The sequence below is a fragment of the Felis catus genome, chromosome E3, assembly GCF_018350175.1.
Source record: "Felis catus isolate Fca126 chromosome E3, F.catus_Fca126_mat1.0, whole genome shotgun sequence".
Classification (NCBI taxonomy): domain Eukaryota; kingdom Metazoa; phylum Chordata; class Mammalia; order Carnivora; family Felidae; genus Felis; species Felis catus.
The window spans coordinates 40,394,956-40,413,488 of record NC_058383.1 but is presented as its reverse complement, the minus strand read 5'-3'; the positions used below and the strand labels follow the sequence as shown (position 1 = coordinate 40,413,488).

General features: G+C 66.4%; 2 protein-coding genes across 2 annotated transcripts; both read right to left on the bottom strand.

Moving 5' to 3' along the window:
• Positions 1 to 224: 224 nt before the first annotated feature.
• Positions 225 to 3,215, bottom strand: C1QTNF8 (C1q and TNF related 8). Its single transcript, XM_003998958.4, has 3 exons — positions 3,081 to 3,215; positions 1,581 to 1,797; positions 225 to 1,092 (listed from the first exon to the last, which is right to left on the bottom strand). Exons 1-3 carry the CDS (start codon positions 3,192 to 3,194, stop codon positions 542 to 544), a joined length of 882 nt encoding a protein of 293 aa, XP_003999007.3. The 5' UTR covers positions 3,195 to 3,215; the 3' UTR covers positions 225 to 541.
• A 3,455-nt stretch (positions 3,216 to 6,670) lies between these two features.
• On the bottom strand, positions 6,671 to 13,387 carry TEKT4 (tektin 4). Its single transcript, XM_003998957.6, has 6 exons — positions 12,739 to 13,387; positions 10,205 to 10,275; positions 9,651 to 9,794; positions 8,920 to 9,142; positions 7,764 to 7,918; positions 6,671 to 6,985 (listed from the first exon to the last, which is right to left on the bottom strand). Exons 1-6 carry the CDS (start codon positions 13,270 to 13,272, stop codon positions 6,769 to 6,771), a joined length of 1,344 nt encoding a protein of 447 aa, XP_003999006.2. The 5' UTR covers positions 13,273 to 13,387; the 3' UTR covers positions 6,671 to 6,768.
• Positions 13,388 to 18,533: the final 5,146 nt, after the last annotated feature.

Here is an 18,533-nt window from a genome sequence, read left to right as displayed (position 1 = left end):
CACCCTGCTCGATGCCATCCCGTCTCTGGCCTTGGCCCCCCTCTCACACCCTGGGATACGGCCTGCCTCTCGCGGGAGTCAGCTCTGAGGGGGCGGGACCTATATTTGACCCCCCTCTCCGCCTCCCCGGTGCCCAGCCAGCGGACGCTTTGTACATGTCCCCACAGCAGTGGTGCCTCTCCTGGCCCTTTATAGGCAGAAAAGATAGCTCCACCTCAAGGGCAGACCCCGCCCACCCCTCCACGGCCCACCAGGCCCACCCCAAGCCACCCGGACCGCAGGTCTCATCCCGAACTCGTTGATGTGGACACTCGATCGTGTCCCTCCCCTCCAGGCTAGGCCCCGAGTCTGTCTGGCTGCAGCCACATCTCTGGCGCTCTGCTCAGTGCCTGCATGCAGCTGATGCTCAAACACTGCATACAGTCGGGCCTCAAAGACTGCCGGCGTGGCCTCTCAGCTTCGAAGGTGGGGTGGAGCCGGGTGGTGTCTGGGGAAAGGGTGCTGCCGAGGGCTGGGCCTTGGGGGGGCCCTCCCTGGGCCGCTAGAGCTCTGCGGCCGGCTTGACCAGGTGGCCGCTGAAGGTGATGTAGAGGTCGCCGGGCTCGCCGTAGATGGCATTGTCGCGGTCTCGGTGGAACAGGCGCACCCAGACGGTGTCACCGGCGGCCAGGGGCAGCAGCAGGCTCTGGGTCTGCATGACGCTGCGCTCGCTGGGCTGCGCGTACAGCACGGCCGTGGCCTCCCGGTTGCGCATGATGTGCAGGTAAGTCTCCTTGTAGTTCCAGGTGTGCACGTTGAGGCTCAGGAAGTAGACGCCGGGCACGGCACACAGGAAGCGGCCCGAGGCCAGGTCGAAGGCCCCGTCCAGGTTCACCAGCTCCGTGTCGAAGGGCACGGCCCGGAGGCCGTCGGTGCCGTGCAGGCCCTCGCGCCGGCCCACCGAGAAGGCTGCGTAGGTGCGCCGACACGCGGTGCCGGGCAGCCCCGCCTGCCCCTTCTGGCCCTTGCGGCCCCGAAGGCCCCGGGAGCCCGGCGGGCCCTCCTGCCCGCTCCTGCCGGAGGGACCTCTGACCCCCGTCTCGCCCTTCTCACCTGCAGGGGCACAGCGGAAGCCACGGGTCAAGGCTCGGGGTCCAGAGTCACTCGGGGCAGAGAGAAGGCACACCCCAAGGCGTGGCCATTCTGGGGCCTGTGCCGATGGCCACGTGGGAAGGGTCTGACCCGGGCTTCGACGGGCGAGGGGCTGGGCAGCTGGAAACCCAGTCCAACCAACCTGCCGCCCAGGGCCCCAGGGTGAGTACTGCTGGAGCTGACCTCTTTCCAGAGGGGTCGCAGCTCGGGGACCCCCCCCCACCCCGGGGGCTGGGCCTGGGGCGCCGCTGCGGGGTGGGTGAGCCGACTGAGGGGACTCGGGCCACCTTGCTCCCCGTCTTTATGCAGCTGCTGGGAGTCCGGGGCAGGCGCCCCCAGGTGCCTTCCCGGAGCCGACTGGGGCTCTCCAGCCCCCAGTGTGCGGAGTCCTGTGGGCTCAGGGGTGTGGGCTCAGGGGCGGGGGCGTGGGGGGCTCTGCTCACACTCACCTTTGAGAATCGACACGTCGATGGTAGGCCGCATGCGAGGCGGCTGCACCCACCGCTCCCCATCGCTCCTGCGGGCATAGGGGCCAGGGGCGGCGGGGGGCCAGGCGGGCGGGCAGCACTGCACACACGGCCGTCGGGGCGGCCCCAGGCTGGGCCAGGCCCCCCCAGGCAACCCCAGGAGGAGCAGGAGGCCAGGGGCCGCCATCCATGCCAGAGCCTGGGGGGGGATGGGGGGGTGTGGTGTCTGAGAAGAGGTGCCTCTACTGAGCCCTAAACTCCACAGCTGCCCAGGCTGTGCCCCCTTGTCTGGGAGAGATGGGACGTGAGGCCGGGACTGGCCCTGTGGGGGTGCCGATCGGGGCCTCCAGGGGCCTCGGTGGGCACCAGACAGGGTGCCTGGCCCACACCCGGGCCTGGATGTGGCCGCAGAATCCTCAACACCACCGCAGGCGTCTGGTCGAAGCACCCCACCCGGTCCCAACGGGCATTCTGGCTCCTTCTCTGAGACACCCTCGCCCATCCCTGGGGCCCTGGCTCTGGCCCGTAGTAGGTGCCCTAACTGCCTGCAGTCAGAGTCCTGGCCCCCAAAGCCCCCATGGCTGGGGGAGATTCAGGGGAGCCGTCAAGGGGGAGGGATGCTCTGGTTCAGCTCTCCGGGGTTGCCACCCACCAGCGGGAAGGGCAGCCGGGCTGCTTGGGGAAGGGCAGGGAAGGGCCGTGTCCCTCCGCTGGGAGACGGGGACCGAGGCCCAGGTTGGGTGGGGCCCCCCCCCGAGGCAGTTTCCCCAGGGCAAGCTGCCCAGCTGGGCAGAGGGCGGTACCCACATCCTGAGCTGCCAGGGGAGAAGGGCAACTTGGGAAGCTCCCCAGGGTGGAAAAACCGTTTTGAATCCCCAGCAGGCCTGGGTCTCCCGCCTCTGCCTCCCCTCCCACAGGAGACCCTGCCGGACACCTGGCCCACCCATGCTTCCCCTGGCGAGTAGACCCTCCCCGGCCGGTCTCCCCACGGCTGCACCCCAGAGCAGATCTCTTGTAAGGGCGGGCGTGTGCGGTCAGGTCCCTCACTCTTCCCTGTGGTGCAACGCTGCTGAGAAAAGACCTGGGATCTTCCTTCGGGAAGCCCTTGGGGACTGCAGCCCAGAACAAGTTTCTTCCTCTTGCACAGTGTGCCTGCAACCCACTCGAAGGAAGAACTTTCCAGGAGGTAGGGCCCCTTCTGTTTACCACCCCCCCACCCCAGAGCCCAGCAGACCCTGACCCACCCCCCTCCTAGCTGTGTTGGACCCTGCAAGTCCCCCCTGTAGAGGGACCTGATGGGAACCTGATGGGTGCCCTGGGGGATCCTGCTCCATAGACAGACCGGTGCCCCTTCGGCCCCCACTCATCCCTCAATGCCTGGGGTCTCGAGCATCATGCCCCCCCCCAGGCCCACCCAGCAGACAGCCCACCCAGAGTGCCTGTGAAGACCCCCCCCCCCCCCGCCCCCAAGCTCCCGGTTACCATTTCACGGTCGGACACTGCTGCCTGCCTGTCTGTCTCCGGCGTCACTGCCCCAGAGGCCCGTGAAAGAACCCTTTCATGCTGCCCCAGGCACCACGGCTTCCCTCGGACCATCCAAGACCAACAGCGTTGGGCCAGCTTCAGAGCTCCTGGGCCCGTTGCCCACCACCCACCACCCGGCCTGCCCCCTGCTCACCGTCAGCCGCAGGGGCAGTGCAGCCCTTCCAGGGTCCTCCTGCCTGCCCCTGTGACGTGGCTCAGGGGCCTGAGGCGTCTGGGGTGGCTGGGACTGATGGGTCGTGGGCTGGCCATCGCCTCCATCTGGGGTGCAGTGACTTGGCAGGGAGTCAGACGGACCAGAGCTGGGGCTCGGCGGAGTCTGGAGAGCGCCTGGAGGCCAAAGCGGGGGGGGGGGGGGGGCGGACACAGACCAGGGCCACCATGCCTGTGCCGGGCCCACCTGGTGACGGGGACTGCCTTCTGTCTCTGGCCGGGGAGAACAGCGTCTGTCCCCACCTCCCGAGGTGCCGTCCCAGGGTCATGGTGCCCAGCAGAGCAGGAGACAGGCTGTGACCCCCGGTGGGGCCAGGGCCTCAGCCCAGCCTCTCAGAACATAAAGGACATACACAGTGCTGCCCCCCCAGTGGGAATGACTCACAGGGCCCCCCAGGCAGTGCAGGAAGGGGCTGCACACACCGTGAGCTGGAGGCCTGGCCTCGTCCCCGCTCTGGGTCTGGACAGCTGGACACAGGGCCCAGGGACAGGGCCGGGCGCCCTGGCCTCTGGGTGTGGGGACGTGTGATTCCCTCAGAAGCGTCCCACCGCCCAAGCCGGCTGCCTGTGGGGGAGGCACCAGACTGGCCTGGAAGACTGATGGCTGGGGAAGGGGCAAGGACAGGGGAGAGAGCAGACAGAGGTGGGCCCACGGCGGGGGTGTGGGGGGGAGTTCTGCGGGGCGAGGGGATGTGGGGTGTGAGGCTGTGGGCGGGGCTGCACCAGCTGGAGCTGGTTCCGGAGCTGACAGCTCACACCGCGGGGGGGGGGGGGCGGGGGGGAGGGCGGCCACTCCCTTTGGGGACAGCTGTCCTCATCCCCGCCTGCAGGTGGCACAGACGGATGGGGGGGGTGGGAGGCGAGGGCCGTGTGGGCCCCCACACCTTGTCAGCACGTGCTAGGAGCTGGCGGGCTTGGCTCTGAGACCAGGCGGCTCCCCCGGAGCCACTCGAGCGGCTTGTCACGCGGGCTCCCGCTTCCCGGCCCCACATCCTTGGGGGGAGCCCGCGGGCCCCGGGCAGGTCAGGGCACCCCCTCTGGCAGCACCGCTGTTGCCTCTGGGACACCGAGAGAGGAGCAGACGCCCAAGCTTTGCTGCTCCCTGCGTCCAGGCCTCAGTTTCCCCACCCATAAAATGGACACCAATGGGCTCAGAAGGGGTCGGAGTCCCCTGTGGGGGATGGAACCAGGTAGAGCACAGCCACTGGGGGGCTTGGCAGGCTCCGGCCACACCGCAGGGCCCCAGCGTCCCTCCCCCGCGCCTCCCCTGACACCTGCAAGCCGGGCTGCCTGACCCCCCGAGGAGATGGGTGGTCACACTGCACCTTCCCTTGGGGGAGGGGACAGTGAGTTAAAATTTCCCTGCACTGGCGAGGGTGGGGGGGCACCTCCTCAACGGGGGGTGAAGGGCCCGGAAGGAGTCCGGGGTTCCTCTGGTCTGGGTGGGGTGGGGCTGAGCTCAGGTCCCCGGGACGCCAGCTGCCAAGTGTTTGCTTGGGTGCCGGCGGGCCTTGCCTGGGCTCTGAGAGGAGGTGGTCAGCAAGGGCTGAGGGTGACTCAGCAGGTGGTAGGAGGACCTGGACAGAAATAGCCTCCCCTGGACACGCGGCGAGACATCTCCGTGACGACGGGAGCGTGGCTGAGCGTCACGGCCCCGCGGGGTCAGCAGCCCACAGACGGCCACGGCGTCGCCCGCAGCGGGGCCAGGCTCCCTCACTGCCTCCCGCCCGCCACAGCCCAGGAAGGCCACACTGTCCTGTGACTCCAGCCTGGGCAGTGGGACCGGATGGCCCCCGTGGCCCCCAACCCAGCAGTTGACCCTCGAGTGGGGGGGTATGCGGAGTAGACAGAGCGCCCGTTACCACAGACTTCACTAGAAGGGGCCACGCAGGTGGACCTGGGAGGAACGGACGTGGGCTCTGGGGCCAGGCACGCTGGGGTCCCTCACTCACCATGAGAGTGACCGTGTGGACTGGCCGCAAGGCTCCACAGACAGGAAACCTAAGGTGTTTGGAAGGAAGCCAAGGGTAAGCCAGCCATGCCAGGGCGGCTCTGGGGCAGCAGGGGGCCTGCAGGGGGAGTGGGGAGGGGGCGGCCCTGTAGCCTCTGGAACGTGCTCCTACCCCTACCCCCAACAGGTTTCCCCTCCCCAGAGGCAGACTCAAGTGCGTCCCGGCTCCGCCCTGGAGCCCCGCAGGGTCAAGGTCTCTGGGGGCTGCTGGAGAGGCCCAGGCTGCATGGTGACCTCACCTCAGCCATGAGCCTGGCCAGCCGGTGGGGGGCCCAGACTCCGGAAAGCCAGAAAGCCAGAAAGCCGTCGCTCAGCGCCGGGGGCCTGGTCGTGTGTCTCTACAAAGGGATACGATCTCCCGCCTAGAGACAACCACAGACGAGCCCCCAGCGGGCAGCCCCCAGGGGACCGTGCCCTCCCAGCCTGGAGCCAGCAGCCCACTTTAGAGATAATGAGCCATGCACCGCACCCCCCTGGCACTTAGCTTCCCGACAGCGGCCCCTGGGGTGGGGGCTGGGATGAGAAGGCCATGAGCTCCCGGGGACACTGCCTCAGCCACGGGCGGTAACGGGCTGAGTGGCGGGTGTGTGCACTGCGGGGGTCATTATCTCCAAGGGCCCCGATGGACGCTTTCCGGAGAGTTCTGCTGATGAGCTACCCAGGGGGCGGGGGAGCTGCCTGCGGTGGGTGGGGTGGGTACAGCGGAGGGCCTCCTTGCAAGGAGCCGTGACAAGGTGCTCGGGGTGAATGAGGGGCGCTGCAGTTGTGCCCAGAGCCTCCGACACAGGGCGAGGGATGGTGCGCAGCCGGGGGGGGCGGTGGGAGCCCTGTATCCCTGGATCCGCCACACCCCAGCCTAACTCACTCACTGGTTGAGGAGAGGCCGGACCAGGAAGGTGGCCACCCGAGGTGACCACAGGGGCTGGGAGTGGAGGGTCCCCCGCATCTGCCCCCCCCGGTGCCCACCCTGTGCCAGGTGGAGGTGGCAGGGAGAGGTCCCATGGGTGTTCTGTGTGGTCATTGTCCCAGGCCCTGCCTGGCACCCCGCGTGGGTGCTTGCAACCCGGGACCCAGCCCCGCGGGACAGAGCTGCCCGGCCTCACGGTGACAAGTGCCAGGAAACACAGAGGAAAAAGTGTGGGGCCTTGGTCATTGCTGGGAATGAGTGTTGTGGCATCCGTGGTGGCATCTCGGTGGGCAGAGGGCCCCCATCTGAGCCTCAGGGGGCTCAGACGTGGGGTCCACAGGTAGGGCGCACCTGCCAGGTAGCAGTATCCCAACTCCACCGCGAGCCACACATGACAAGTAAAAAGCTAACGTGCTCTTTATTTGAGGGGCGGGGGGGACAGCCCCTTCCCCAAGTGCAGCCAGGCCACAGAGGCACGTGCTGCTGTGGTGCCCTGCTCACTGGTAGCCGGCCAGCTGGAGGGTGGTGGGGTAGTGGGCACGGTGGGCCATGCACTTCTGACGGTCGATGAAGAGGCTGTTGGTTTTGACCGCGATGTCCTTCTCCAGGCTCATGCGCGTGTCCTCCAGATTTCTCAGGGACTGCTCCGCTTCTAGAAGCTTCTCCTTCAGTGCCGCAAGGGACGTGTTCAGCTCCTCCACCTCGCTCGCCAGCCTGTGGGGTTGGGGGACAGAGGCGTGAGCTGGGGCCTGTGGGCCGGGACCATCAAGACCCAGGAGCCCTGGTGAGGGGTCCAGGCCAAGATGCTGGGCCATAAAAGGACCCAAAAGTCGGAAAGGGACACCTGCCGGCAGCGTGGGAGTGGGCTGGGCCGGCGGTCCATCGGCTGCCCCTGCCCCCAACCCCCCTGACGGGAGGGGAAAGGCTGCGTGGGCAGGACCGTGCGGGGCTGTGTTGAGCGACACCGTGCGGCGGTTCCAAGCAATGGCAGGGGTGCGCGGAGGCTCGCGGTTCCCTTTATTCCTGGCGCCCGGGTCCTGGAGCTGCACGAGGCCCCAGTTCGCGGGACGTGCTGAGGCCTGGGGAGGGGGAACGCCAGGGAGGACGGCCGTGCTAGTGCTCGAGAGGGCGACTGGTACTCGATAAGTTTGAAACACCAGAGACACGATCCCCGCGAGACTTCCGGCCAGGGGCCACGCGTTCCCGGAGGTATGGACGGCGCCCCGAGGCAGGGTGGGCCCGGGAGGAGCCTGTGGCCTCGCGATTCCTGGCCAGGGAGACTGCGCGGCACAGAGTGAAGGAAGTGCCACGCTGTCCCCGGGACTCGCAGCCCTGACAGAGCCCCGCAAGGCACGTCGTGTCTAGTCGTGCTGGGTGGGGGTAGGACGTGGGGACGCCCGCGTGTTGAGCCCCGCTGTGTTTCCACTGCAAGCCTGTGGGCTGCGGGGGACGGGCGTGGATGGTGGGTGGTGACCTGTCCCACGGCAGGCACCTGAACTGGGCGGTGTCTCGGCACAGCTCCACGTTGGGCCGGTGTGAGCGCTGGTATAAGCGGGTCTGAGCCACCTTCAGAGGCGCCTCCTTGTCCTTGATGGCCTGCTTCAGCGCTGCGACGTTGTGCTCCTGGTCTGTGATCTCCCGCAGTGTCTGCACAAAGGAAGGTCCCTGGGAGGGCCAGCGGAACCCCCGCCCCGCCCGGCCTCCTTCCCAGCCCTGGGGCTGGGGCCACTGGGCAGCCTTGTCCACTGACTCAGCAGGGGTGGGGGGCACGGAGGTCGGAAGATGCGTGTGGCCACCTCGGCCCCCACCAAGGGTACCCAGAGGTTGTCCAACAGCTGTGGCCTGAGTGCCCCCAGTCCTGCGGGTCACTAGACCCCCAACCCTGGTCAAGAACCGGAAAGACTTGGCAGCAGCAAAGGCCACCTCGGCCCCCACCAAGGGTACCCAGAGGTTGTCCAACAGCTGTGGCCTGAGTGCCCCCAGTCCTGCGGGTCACTAGACCCCCAACCCTGGTCAAGAACCGGAAAGACTTGGCAGCAGCAAAGGCCATCCTGAGAGCCTGGGGTCAGAGCCCTACCAGGCCTGGCCACCTCCTGCCAAGGTACCTTCCCTCCTGTTCCTGCCTGACAGCCACCCCCAATGTCACCTGGTTTCTCACTGGCTTAGAGGGTGCCCAGGGAGGAGTGGGTGCCTTGCCTCTGGGGTCCCTCAGGATGGATGGAACGGAGGAGGGGCAGAGACCAGGCCAGGTTGTGACCAGGGCTTAGTAGCCAGGAGCGGGGCTGGGCCAGAAGGAGCTTCCTCCCTCAGTTACAGATGCCCAGCTCTCAGGGCGTGGTCGGGGCGTGGCCCGGTATTTGTGGGCGTGGCCTGCAAGTGTGGGCGTGGTCGGTTCTGGGGCGTGGCCTGAGCTGGGGCGGATGGCCTGTGTGGGCGTGGCCTGAAAGTATAGACCTGTTCTGGGGCCAGGCTTGTACGCGGGCGGGCGTGACCCGTTCTGGGGCGTGGCTTGTACATGGGTGGGCGTGACCTGGTGGTGTAGGCGTGGTCTGTTCTGGGGCGTGGCCCGGTGGTGTGGGCGTGGCCTGTTCTGGGGCGCGGCTTGTACGCGGGCGGGCGTGGCCTAGGCGCGGCTGGCGAGGCTTCACCTTGTGCAGGTGGTCCGTCAGTTTGTGGCGCGCGTCCTCCACCTCCTCACAGCGGCGCTCGAAGGCCAGGTTCACAGCGTCGCACTGCAGCCGCAGGTCCTCGGCCGTGTCCCGCAGGATGCTATCGATGAGCACCCGCAGGTTGACGGAAGCCAGGCGCTCGCGCTCTGCGCGGTACAGGTTTTCCTGGGTGAACCGGGCCCACGTCTCCGGCGTGGAGGCACTGCGGGAGGGGAGCGGTCCATGGTCAGTGGGACACCTGCCAACGGCCCCGGCCCACCCAGCCCTCCCGCGTCTCCTGCGCCCCAGCACAAATCACCACCCCTAGCCCCCTCGCCGCCCCGTGGTCCCCGCATACTTTGGACCCTGTGTCCTCGCAATCTGCGTCCCCCGGCCTCCCGCGGCCTTACGCCCTGCACTCCTCCGGACGTGGCCCGCGGCGCGCGCCCCCTGCCATCCGCCCTCCAGCCCAGCTCCTGCCTCCCTCGGTGTCCGCAGCCCTCTGGTGAACTGTGTGGTGCTGCGCGCTCGGGCAGGGACCCTGCACACCTGCCCGTCCTGGGAGCAGATAGAACTGGGCCTCCGTGTGAGGGCCTCAGAGGCCGGTGGGTCTCTGAAGGATCCCCAGCAGAGGGACCAGGAGCTGGAGCCCCATCTTAGCAGTTGCGGGTGCGTGGAGAAGAGGTTTATGGCGAGGGCCCCGGGGAGGCGCTGGGGCTGAGGCGGCCCACCTCTCCTCGAACTTGGCCGAGTGTGGGTAGAACTGCACCTCGGTGCTCTGGTTGTGGTAGTGGGCGCAGGTCTGGTCGATGTTGTAGGCCTCCACCTTGTCAGACCAGTCCATCTCACACGTCTCCTTGTGCTCCCGGTTCAGCCTGCGGTGGGCAAGGTCTGCGTTTGTTGGGGTGGGGGGGGGGTCGCTGGGTGCCACCCCGAGGGGCAAGCACACCTCCAGTTCTCAGCTGAGAACCAGGACACCTCATCTGCCCAGGATGGGGGTCCTCAGGCTACCCAGGCTCTCACCTGACCAACGGTGTCTGGGCCCTGGAAAGTTGGCCTGGGCTCTGGATGCCCAGCCCCCAGGGCAGGCAGGAATCTGCCCCCTCCCACACACACACTAGTTGCCCCTTCCTGGCCCTGTACTCCTGGCTGTGACCTGGGACAGGCCCCACCTGTCTGAGACTCAGGGCCTAGTCACCCCCCCCCCTTTCTTCCCAGAGACATCCCAAGGGGTGAGGAGACAGGGGTCATCCCGAGGGCAGACCTGGAGACCACCAAGACCCACCGGATCTGGTTCACGGCCTGCATTATGGTCCTTTTTAGGAGCTCCTGAATGTTCCGGATAAGCTCGGCCTCCTGGGGGAGAAAACCCCCACCCCTGGTGAGGATCTGAGGATGGCCAGGCTGGTATGGGCCCACAGTGAGCCCCTTAAATGCCCAGATCAACACCTGATCCTTGCTTGGGTAACTTTGGGCCGGACCCCAGTCTCTTTCCTGGAAAATGAAGGCTGAGCCCAGCCCTTTCTCATTGGGTTTATTCTGGGCTTTTGAAAATTCTATTTGGTGTAGCACAGTGGTGTTTTTTTCTTGGGGGAGGGGGGGTGAGTGCTTCTATGGGCTGGTGGGACGTCACCTAGGGGTAGCTCCCACCTGCCTGGCACCAGCACCCTCTGGGCTCTAGGGGCCATCCCTGCAGCCTTCCCAGGGCACTGGTGGCCAGCAGCCCTCCTGGGACCCCGGCCCCTGGGAAGCAGGTCCCTTCCCTGGCTGCCCGTCAGGGCCTTGGGCTCAGAGATGCCCTCTCTTCCACTGAGAATACAGGGGGAAGCCCTGTGTTTCTTTCTGCTACTGCAATGGCTTTCTTTTCAGTGCGCAAACAGCACCCCCCCCCCCCACCAATTTGGATTTTTGCCTCCCTCTGGCACTAAACCCACATATGTCAGGGTCTGTCCCTGGTTCTGTCTCTCTGTCTCTGGGTCATTGTTGGTTCTTCACATTGGGGAGTGGGGGTGGGGCCGGGAGGGGGGATGTTTCTTGGCTCGGGGCAGGGGGGTTGTGGAGCAGCTGAGTGTGGGGCTGAGGTGGTGGGGGACCAAGAGGGGTTGGGGCCTGGGAGAGGGCCGTGGGGGGAGGGGAGGGACCCAAGGTTCTGGCCTGAGCTGGGAGAGCAGAGGGAGGCCCTGAGCCCTTGGACTGGCTGTTTGCCTGCCCACAGCCTACAGCCTATTCACAAGCCAGGCCCCCAGGCTCTGAGAGGTGCATGAGCTCTGCCCTGCCTGGATCAAGGGACTGGCCTGGGTGATTCCCTGCTCCCATGGGGCTGCCCCAAGGACAGATCCTGCTCAGTTTGGAGCAGGAAAGGCTCCTTGTGGGATGAAGGTGGCTCCATCCTTCACCCATCTACCCTGCATCCTGGGCTGTGCCTGGATGTCCACCACGGGCACTAGGGTAGGGGGAGATGCGGTGGGCTGGGTCTTTAGGCGTTCAGGATCAAGCTTAATTTGCATGATCTAGGGTGGCCAAGAAGCCACCCAGCGGGTGCCAGGACCCAAGGGTGACCAAGGGGCCGCCCAGCAGGTGCCAGGACCCAAGGGTGACCAAGGGGCCGCCCAGCGGGTGCCAGGACCCAAGGGTGACCAAGAAGCCGCCCAGCGGGTGCCAGGACCCAAAGGTGACCAAGGGGCCGCCCAGCGGGTGCAGGCATCATCAGGACCTGACTTCCTGGCCCTGCATGCCTCCCAGACCTCAGGCCGCTGCCCACGGGGTTCATCTCAGGCACCTCCCCATCCTTCGGTGTGTGGGGGGGTCATCAGGGCTGGTGCATGGACCTGGCCAGACCCTCTCCTGCCTCAGTGGCCTCTGAGTGTCCCATCCTCAGGCAAATGCCCCAACAGACGTCCAGATGTGAATTCTGTCACAGCCTGGGCCCCACCTCACCCCAGGATGAACTGTAATAGGTTGGGGGGGCAGTGCAGGGGCCCCGGACATGGGTTGTGGTGAGCAGATGAGCATTGAGGTCCAGCTCCAGCCCCCATACATGCTCAAACCCCTACGCTGGGACCTGCCCCCAGGCAGCATGTCCAAGCTGGGGCTCACCTTGCAAGGAGCCCAGTCTCACTCAGTGTCCACTGTGAGGACCAGGCTGTGGGAAGGTCAGACCGGGCACCCTCCTGGGGTCAGGGATGGTACCTCGGTCCTAGAAGGCTGGAGCCCTGACCTCGCCCTTGTTGGTTCTGGGGAGTGGACCTGAGCGTGTGCTCCACACGTGTCTGCGTGTGCAAAGCGTTACGTGCTCTAGGTTTTCCTGTGTGCGCAGAGGGACATGTGCGCCCTGAGCTTGTGCACGCCCACCTGGTACATAGGCGCCAAGGCCTCTGTCAGCCCGCGTCGCAGGCATACGTGTGAAACCCCCCCCCCCCCCCCCCCCCCCCCCCCCCCCCGCCTTGTGCGGGTCACGCTCTCAGGAGAAGGCTGCAGGGCCTGTGGTTCCGGGCTGGTGGTGGAAGGGGCGGGGTCTACGGTTCTGAGGCGTAGCCTGAGGTTCCGGGGTGGTGGAAGGGGCAGGGTCTGGGGTTTGGGGTTGAGGGGGAAGTTCCGGGGCGGGGTCTGCTGCTCCGGGAGGTGGAAGCGGCAGATTCTGCTGTTGCAGGGCCTGGAAGGGGCGGGCTCTGCGGTTCCGGAGCGTGGCCTGAGTTGGGGGGGAGGGGGTGGCTGGGTGGGAGGGGCGGGGCCTGCAGTTCGGGGCGGGGGAACCTGCGGGAACGGAAGGGGCGGGGCCAGGGGGTTGTGTCGGGGGCGGGGGTGGAAGAGGCAGCGCACCTTCAGCAGCTCGATCTCCACGTGGTCGCGGACGAGGTCCGGGTGCTGGCGGCGCTCGCGGCACTGCAGGTTGTCGGTGGCGATGGAGAAGGGCACGGCGGTGGCGTCCAGAGCGCGCTCCAGCCGCTGCTTCTGGGCCAGCAGCAGGTCGGTCTCGGCGTCCAGCTCGCCCACCTCGTGCTGCAGCTCGGACTTCCAGCAGTGCATGTCCTGCAGGCGCGCGCCCACTTTCCTGGTGGCGTCCTCCTGCGTGCGCCGTGCCAGCGCCTCGGTCTCGGCGGCCAGCTGCTGGCTCTCGTGGCGCTGCCGCTCCGACTGGTCGCGGTCGGCGAAGGCTTGGTGGTAGCGGGCATAGCAGTTCTGGAACCACTCGTCCACCAGGTACTTGGCCGAGCGGAAGCCGGCGGTGGCTAGGCCCGAGGACGTGTAGGCGCCCGTGTTCCGGGCCACGTCGTACAGCTTTCGGGGCAGCTCGCACGCCGGCACCGTCTGTGGGGCGGGCTGCTTGGTCAGGAGCACGTCCGTCTGCGCCATGGTGCCAGCCAGCCCCTGTGCCAGGGAGGGAAGAGGGCCGCTGGCACGGTCAGCAGGGCCGCTTGAGGCCGCTCTGTCCCAGCAGCAGGACGCTTCTGGTCTCCCAGCGACGAGTACACACTCGCCCTCCTGTTGCTGGGCAACAGGCCCCCTCCCCTGGAGCCTCTCTTAAAGGGCCAGGCAGGCCTCAACCCTACTCAGTCTGGCCCATGTCTGGCATCTGCCCAGACTTGCACCTGGGACTGTGGCCCGAGGCCAGACCCCCATCGTGCCCTCCTTGTCTTACTTGTCCCAGTGGGGCTCTCCCCTGGATCCGAAGAGGGTGGACTTGTCTTTGATGAGGAGTTGATTTCAGTCTCCAGTGGATATCTTGGAGCCCAAATTTCCACACGGGTGGAAGTGAATCCCGACAGTGTCCCCAAGGCCACCCAGGGCCAAGCTCATGACTGAGGTCGCGGGAACAGGACGTACACCTGGGCCTCAGAGCACATCAATCCCTCCGCCCTCCCCCCCCCCCCCGCCCATCATGCGCCGGGGCGATGTCCAACATGGCCAGCAGAGGGCGCCATTGGCCGCTAAATGTTTCCGGGAGTCGGAGAGGGGGCGGGCAGCGGCTGGGGCTGGGGCTGGGGCTCGGGTGGGTAGGGAGAGGGGCTTGGCCCTTGGAGGTCTGACGCCCTGGCCCAGATAGCCCTCTCCTCGCCCCTGCCAGTCCCGCGGGTCGTCTCCAACAGCCCACCTAGCGGGACGTGAACACCGCCCCCCAGCACACCCCATGGCTCTTGTCCCTCCGCTTACACCACTGTCCCGTCCTAACTTGGGCCACACCAGCCCCGGACCTCCTCAGATACACCAGCCTTGGTTCAGCTGTGTGCTTCTCCAGCGGCCCTGACCTGGGGCACCAGCCTCCCTCTGTGCCCTGATGGCAGGGGCCACGGGGTCCAGCATCTACACCACCTGGCACACAGTAGGTGCCTCATAAATGTGGACCTTGGGGACAGCTGCCCCAGACCTCCCCCAACAGAGACTGAACCTGAGCCTGTCCTTGAGGGCAGGAGGTGAGGAGGGCCTCTCGGTGCCGTTTCCCCAGAGGGCACCCAGGATGGGTGGGCTTTGTCTCTGCCTTTTGTTTAGATCCTGCCTTTCACACACCATGGCTTTCTCCTGAGCCAGAGTATGGCACAGCTGTCTGGGGTGCGTCCCCTAAGAACCTACCGACCCAGGGAGCTCACTGAACACAGGGCCAGAGCCAAGCTCAGGCGACCCTGGGGTGCAGGGCCATCCTGATGGGATGTGTTCCCCAATGCAGGTGCTCTGGGGTGACCTGACCCTGCAGCAAGGCTGGTCCAGCAGGACTCGATTGAGTGGCCCTCAGTGGGGCCGGGCCCCCTACCCCAGACAGAATATTGCCGGGGAGGGAGCAACCGGTCCAGAGATCCCCAGGCCAGAGGCAGAGGGGAACACGCCCCAGGAAGCCTGCTGGCTTGGAGTCTGGCTCTGCCCCTGACCCCTCCGTGACCGAGCAGGTGGCCCCGTGCCTGCTTCTCCCTCCACAGAGTGGGGTTACGCCGTCCACCGCACGGGGCTGCCGTGGGCACCACCTGAGCGGAGGCCAGGAAATGGCTGGCCCGGTGCCCAGTGCTGGGAGTGACCGCAGCTCCCCACCCCTTCCCGCCCTACACAGCCTCCCAGCCTTGCAGGGTCTCTGTGCTTGAATCCTCAGTCAGGCCGATCTCCAGCGTGGGGGCTCAAAGCAGTGGCTGAGTGATGTGCAGGCTTATTGGATTTGTGTCTAAATTGCATTTGGGACGAGAAAATTGAGTCTTGGGACACACTGAGGTTCCCAGGGCAAGTACGTGCCGGGTGCCCCCTCCTTGGCAGTGTTCAGACAGCGGCTCGGAATCTGCGATAGGGTCAGGGAGACCCTGGGGCCCCCAGCGCCCCGCTCCAGACTCTGGTTGCACGCCCCCAGGGACGGGGTGCTCCCTTCCTCCCAGGCAGCGCTGGAGAACACCCCCCTCACGCGCCCCTGCCTCTGGCGTTGGTCCCGTCGCAAACCCTTACCAGGCCTGTGGGGGGCCTGGCCTGGGCCTGCAGCCCTTGGCCCTGATCCCTAGAGTGACTGGAGGAGAGGGGGTGGGGATGGCTGAGTAACGATGCCCTTCCCAGAGCTCACCTGGGGCTTGGATCTGGCTCTCACGTGACCCCAGGCAGCTAGTCCCCTTTTGCGCGGAGGGACACTGAGTCACAGGCAGCATGGAGGCGGCCTCAGCACCAGGACCCCAGCAGAAAGGATGAAGCCCCTCGCAGGTGAGGGGGCTGGTGGGGCCCAGAGGGAGGGGGAGGCAGCCCTGACCCCTCCCCGCCAGGTTTCGGGTGTAGAGCCCCTGACCCCAGCTACGCAGAAGGGTGCCCCTTCTGGTGCGGGCGGCCCAGGGGAGGCGCACCAAGTTCTCCATCTGCCTTCGCGGGGGGCGGGGCCTGTGACCCCAGCCTGGCCCGTAGGTCTAGGGCCTGGGGTCCGGTCCCCATACAGGGCTCGCGCACAGCGGAGTCGCTCTGGCACAAGTGATCAGTGCCCCTGACTCCCAGGGCCCGCCACGGGCACTACCAAGGGTGAGCCTGGCGAGAAGGGCCCCCCATCCCCTCCCCCAGCAGGGTCCAGCCCAGCCACGCCCTCCACCCTCCCACGCGCAGTGACAACTCAAGGAACTTTTCTTACCGCGCTCCCCCGCCCGTCTCCTGGGGCGGGCGGGACTTTTATTAAAGGAAGGATTTGGAGCGTCTCAGACAGCCCCGAGCCTAGCTGGTCACAGTCACAGCAGATGCCGCCGGGCCGGTGGGCGTGGGGGGGGGGCACCCACAGGCAGGAGCGGAAGGGCACTCTCCCCCCTCCTGGGCCAGCAGCACAGAGTCTGGACGGGGCCCAAGAGGTGGACCAGGGAAGGGAGGCTCAGAAGGGGAGGGAGAGTCCCCTTGGCCGGGGCTTGAAGGGCAGAGTCCAGACCAGGCTGGGGCACCTCCCGGGCCATGAGAGGGGGCCTTGGGCAGCTGTGGAAGTGCCCTTTCTGGGGAGGTGTCAGGCCCGTGCTGCAGCAGGAGGGGACCAGCAGGAGGAGGAGGACGATGTGAGTGTGGACGGGCGTGCCAGAGGCCCGGCTGCCTGTCAAACGGGCTCCGGGCCACCTCCCTGCACTTGGTGGGAGGGCGGCCGGCAGGCTGGGGGCTCACCCTCCCTCGGCTCCTGGGCCCTGAGCAGAAGGTGGGGACTCAAGACCATGGAAGCTTCCCTGTGTGCCCTGCGCCCACTCTGAGCAGCTGTGTCTCCTTCCAGGGCTCACCCAGCCCCTGGCAGCCGCGTGGCCCACTCACCCAGGCGTCCCACCAGCACGGCTGGTGCCTCAGTTTCCCCGCCTGTGAGCTGGGGATAAGGGCAACCCCGCCCTCATAGGTATTTGAGAATGAAGTGACATGGTGTGTGGGCAGCTCCCGGTGTGGCCGGCCCCGTGCCTGGGCGCCCTGACCCCTGACCCCGACCTCATTCCCCCCGGGAGGCTCTCTGTCCACATCACTTCTCAAGAGGTCCTTCCCGGGCACAGTCTGTGGTCTGTCTGCGGGGAGAGAAGGCTGGGAGGGCCCCCAGCCCACCCAGAGAAGCGCCTCGGGGGTGCTGCGAGCTGGACAACGTGACCTTGGCCTTCGTCACCCCTGGGAACCTGCATCCTCCAGAAGTGCCTCCGGATACATCCGCATTAAAGGCGTTTTAGAAGAAGCTGTGACACTTCACTGCAGGGTGAAGTGAGCTCGTGGACCCCGTCTGCATGGCCAGAGGACCGTCCAGGAGAGCCCCGGCCACAGGACACCTCGGCCAGGACACGGCCGTGGGCACGGCCACACAACGACAGACGGGGAGGGAGGCCCAGACGGGCGCCAGCCCGCCGCCAGCAGGGGAGTGACCGGGAGAGCCGCCTGCCCCTCCTGCCATCCGCATCTGGAAGTCGGCAGCCGCAGGCCTCGAGGACTGTCACTGTCATTGATGCTTTTTTATCGCAGCCCAGCACACACAGCAGAAAACCTGCCCGGGTAGCGTTCGGTCTGGCAACGCTCAGTACATTCACAAGTTTGCACGACCGCCGCCTCTATCTGGTTCCAGAACTTTCTCATCCGGCAACGGAATCCCGTCCCCATCACGGGTCACCCCTCCCCCACCCGCCCCTCCCAGCCCCAGCTCCCGGCCACCTCCACTCTGCAAATGTCTGGGTTTGCCTGTTCTGCCCATTCCATAGAAACGCGGTCCCGCGACATCAGCCCCCGTCACCTCTGCTGTCTCCGGGGCCCATCCGTGTGGCAGCAGGGGCTCCCTTCCTTCTCATGGCTGAGCAGCACCCCACGGCCGGGGTAGACCGCGTTCTGCGTATCCGTGCGCCCGCCAAAGGACGGCCTTGTGTCTGTGGTGAACGTGGGCACACGAGTTTTTTTTGAACGCTTATCTTCCATTCTTTGGGGGTGCTAACATTTTCATCTCCCGGACCCCACGGAGAACCCCGAGAGCCCACGACTTTAGTGAGGGGCTCTTAACGACTGCCCACCACCACCACGCCCCCATCGACCAAGGCACGGAAGTTGAGCGCCCGGCGTGGGCGGGCTGTGTGCCCTGGCCCATCGGGGGAGCTTTCTAGAAGCAGTTTGTCGGGTGGCACTGAAGGACATAAGCTGTTCCTGCGTCCAGCCCGCAATTCTGGTGCTTTAAATCCAGCCCTAGAATGCGATGGCAAATAGGGGGCATTTTTCAAAAGAGAGGAAAATGTCACCATACCAAGCAACTCAGCAGTGAGATTTGTAATCAGAACAAGGAGGAAAGGGGCCAGACGACCAACAGTGAGCAGGATGAACCCCTGGGAAGGTTCAGCTCCGCAGACTCGGGGCATCTGGGGTCTGGGACGGCGCTGAGGACGTGTCCACGAAACAGCTCGCTGAGACACGCAGCACAGAGCCGCCTGCCTGGTGCTCTGATTACTGCGTGGTGAGAACAAGGCTCTGCTGTCCTCAGGGAGTGAGCTCCTCGTCCTCGGAGGAGTTCAAGCAGCCACGCGTCAGGATGTAGTGGAGAGTGCTGGAACCGGACGGGCTGTCCGTGATGCCTGAGCGAACTTGAGCTCCACACCCAAGGATACCTCGGGGAGGGAGGGCCGCCTCCAGTCCCCGTCAGAGATGAGTCCCTGAGAGCTGGACCCCGTCTGCCCACCCAGGGGAATGGCAGA

Coding starts and splice junctions, on each gene's coding strand:
- C1QTNF8 (XM_003998958.4), bottom strand. CDS start 3,194: ATGGTCCGAGGGAAGCCGTGGTGCCTGGGGCAGCATGAAAGGGTTCTT. Junction 1,798..3,080: donor CAGTGTCCGACCGTGAAATG/GTAACCGGGAGC, acceptor ATCCCCCCCCAG/GCTCTGGCATGGATGGCGGC. Junction 1,093..1,580: donor CGACGTGTCGATTCTCAAAG/GTGAGTGTGAGC, acceptor GTGCCCCTGCAG/GTGAGAAGGGCGAGACGGGG.
- TEKT4 (XM_003998957.6), bottom strand. CDS start 13,272: ATGGCGCAGACGGACGTGCTCCTGACCAAGCAGCCCGCCCCACAGACG. Junction 10,276..12,738: donor TGGAGATCGAGCTGCTGAAG/GTGCGCTGCCTC, acceptor TTTCTCCCCCAG/GAGGCCGAGCTTATCCGGAA. Junction 9,795..10,204: donor CAGGCCGTGAACCAGATCCG/GTGGGTCTTGGT, acceptor TGCCCACCGCAG/GCTGAACCGGGAGCACAAGG.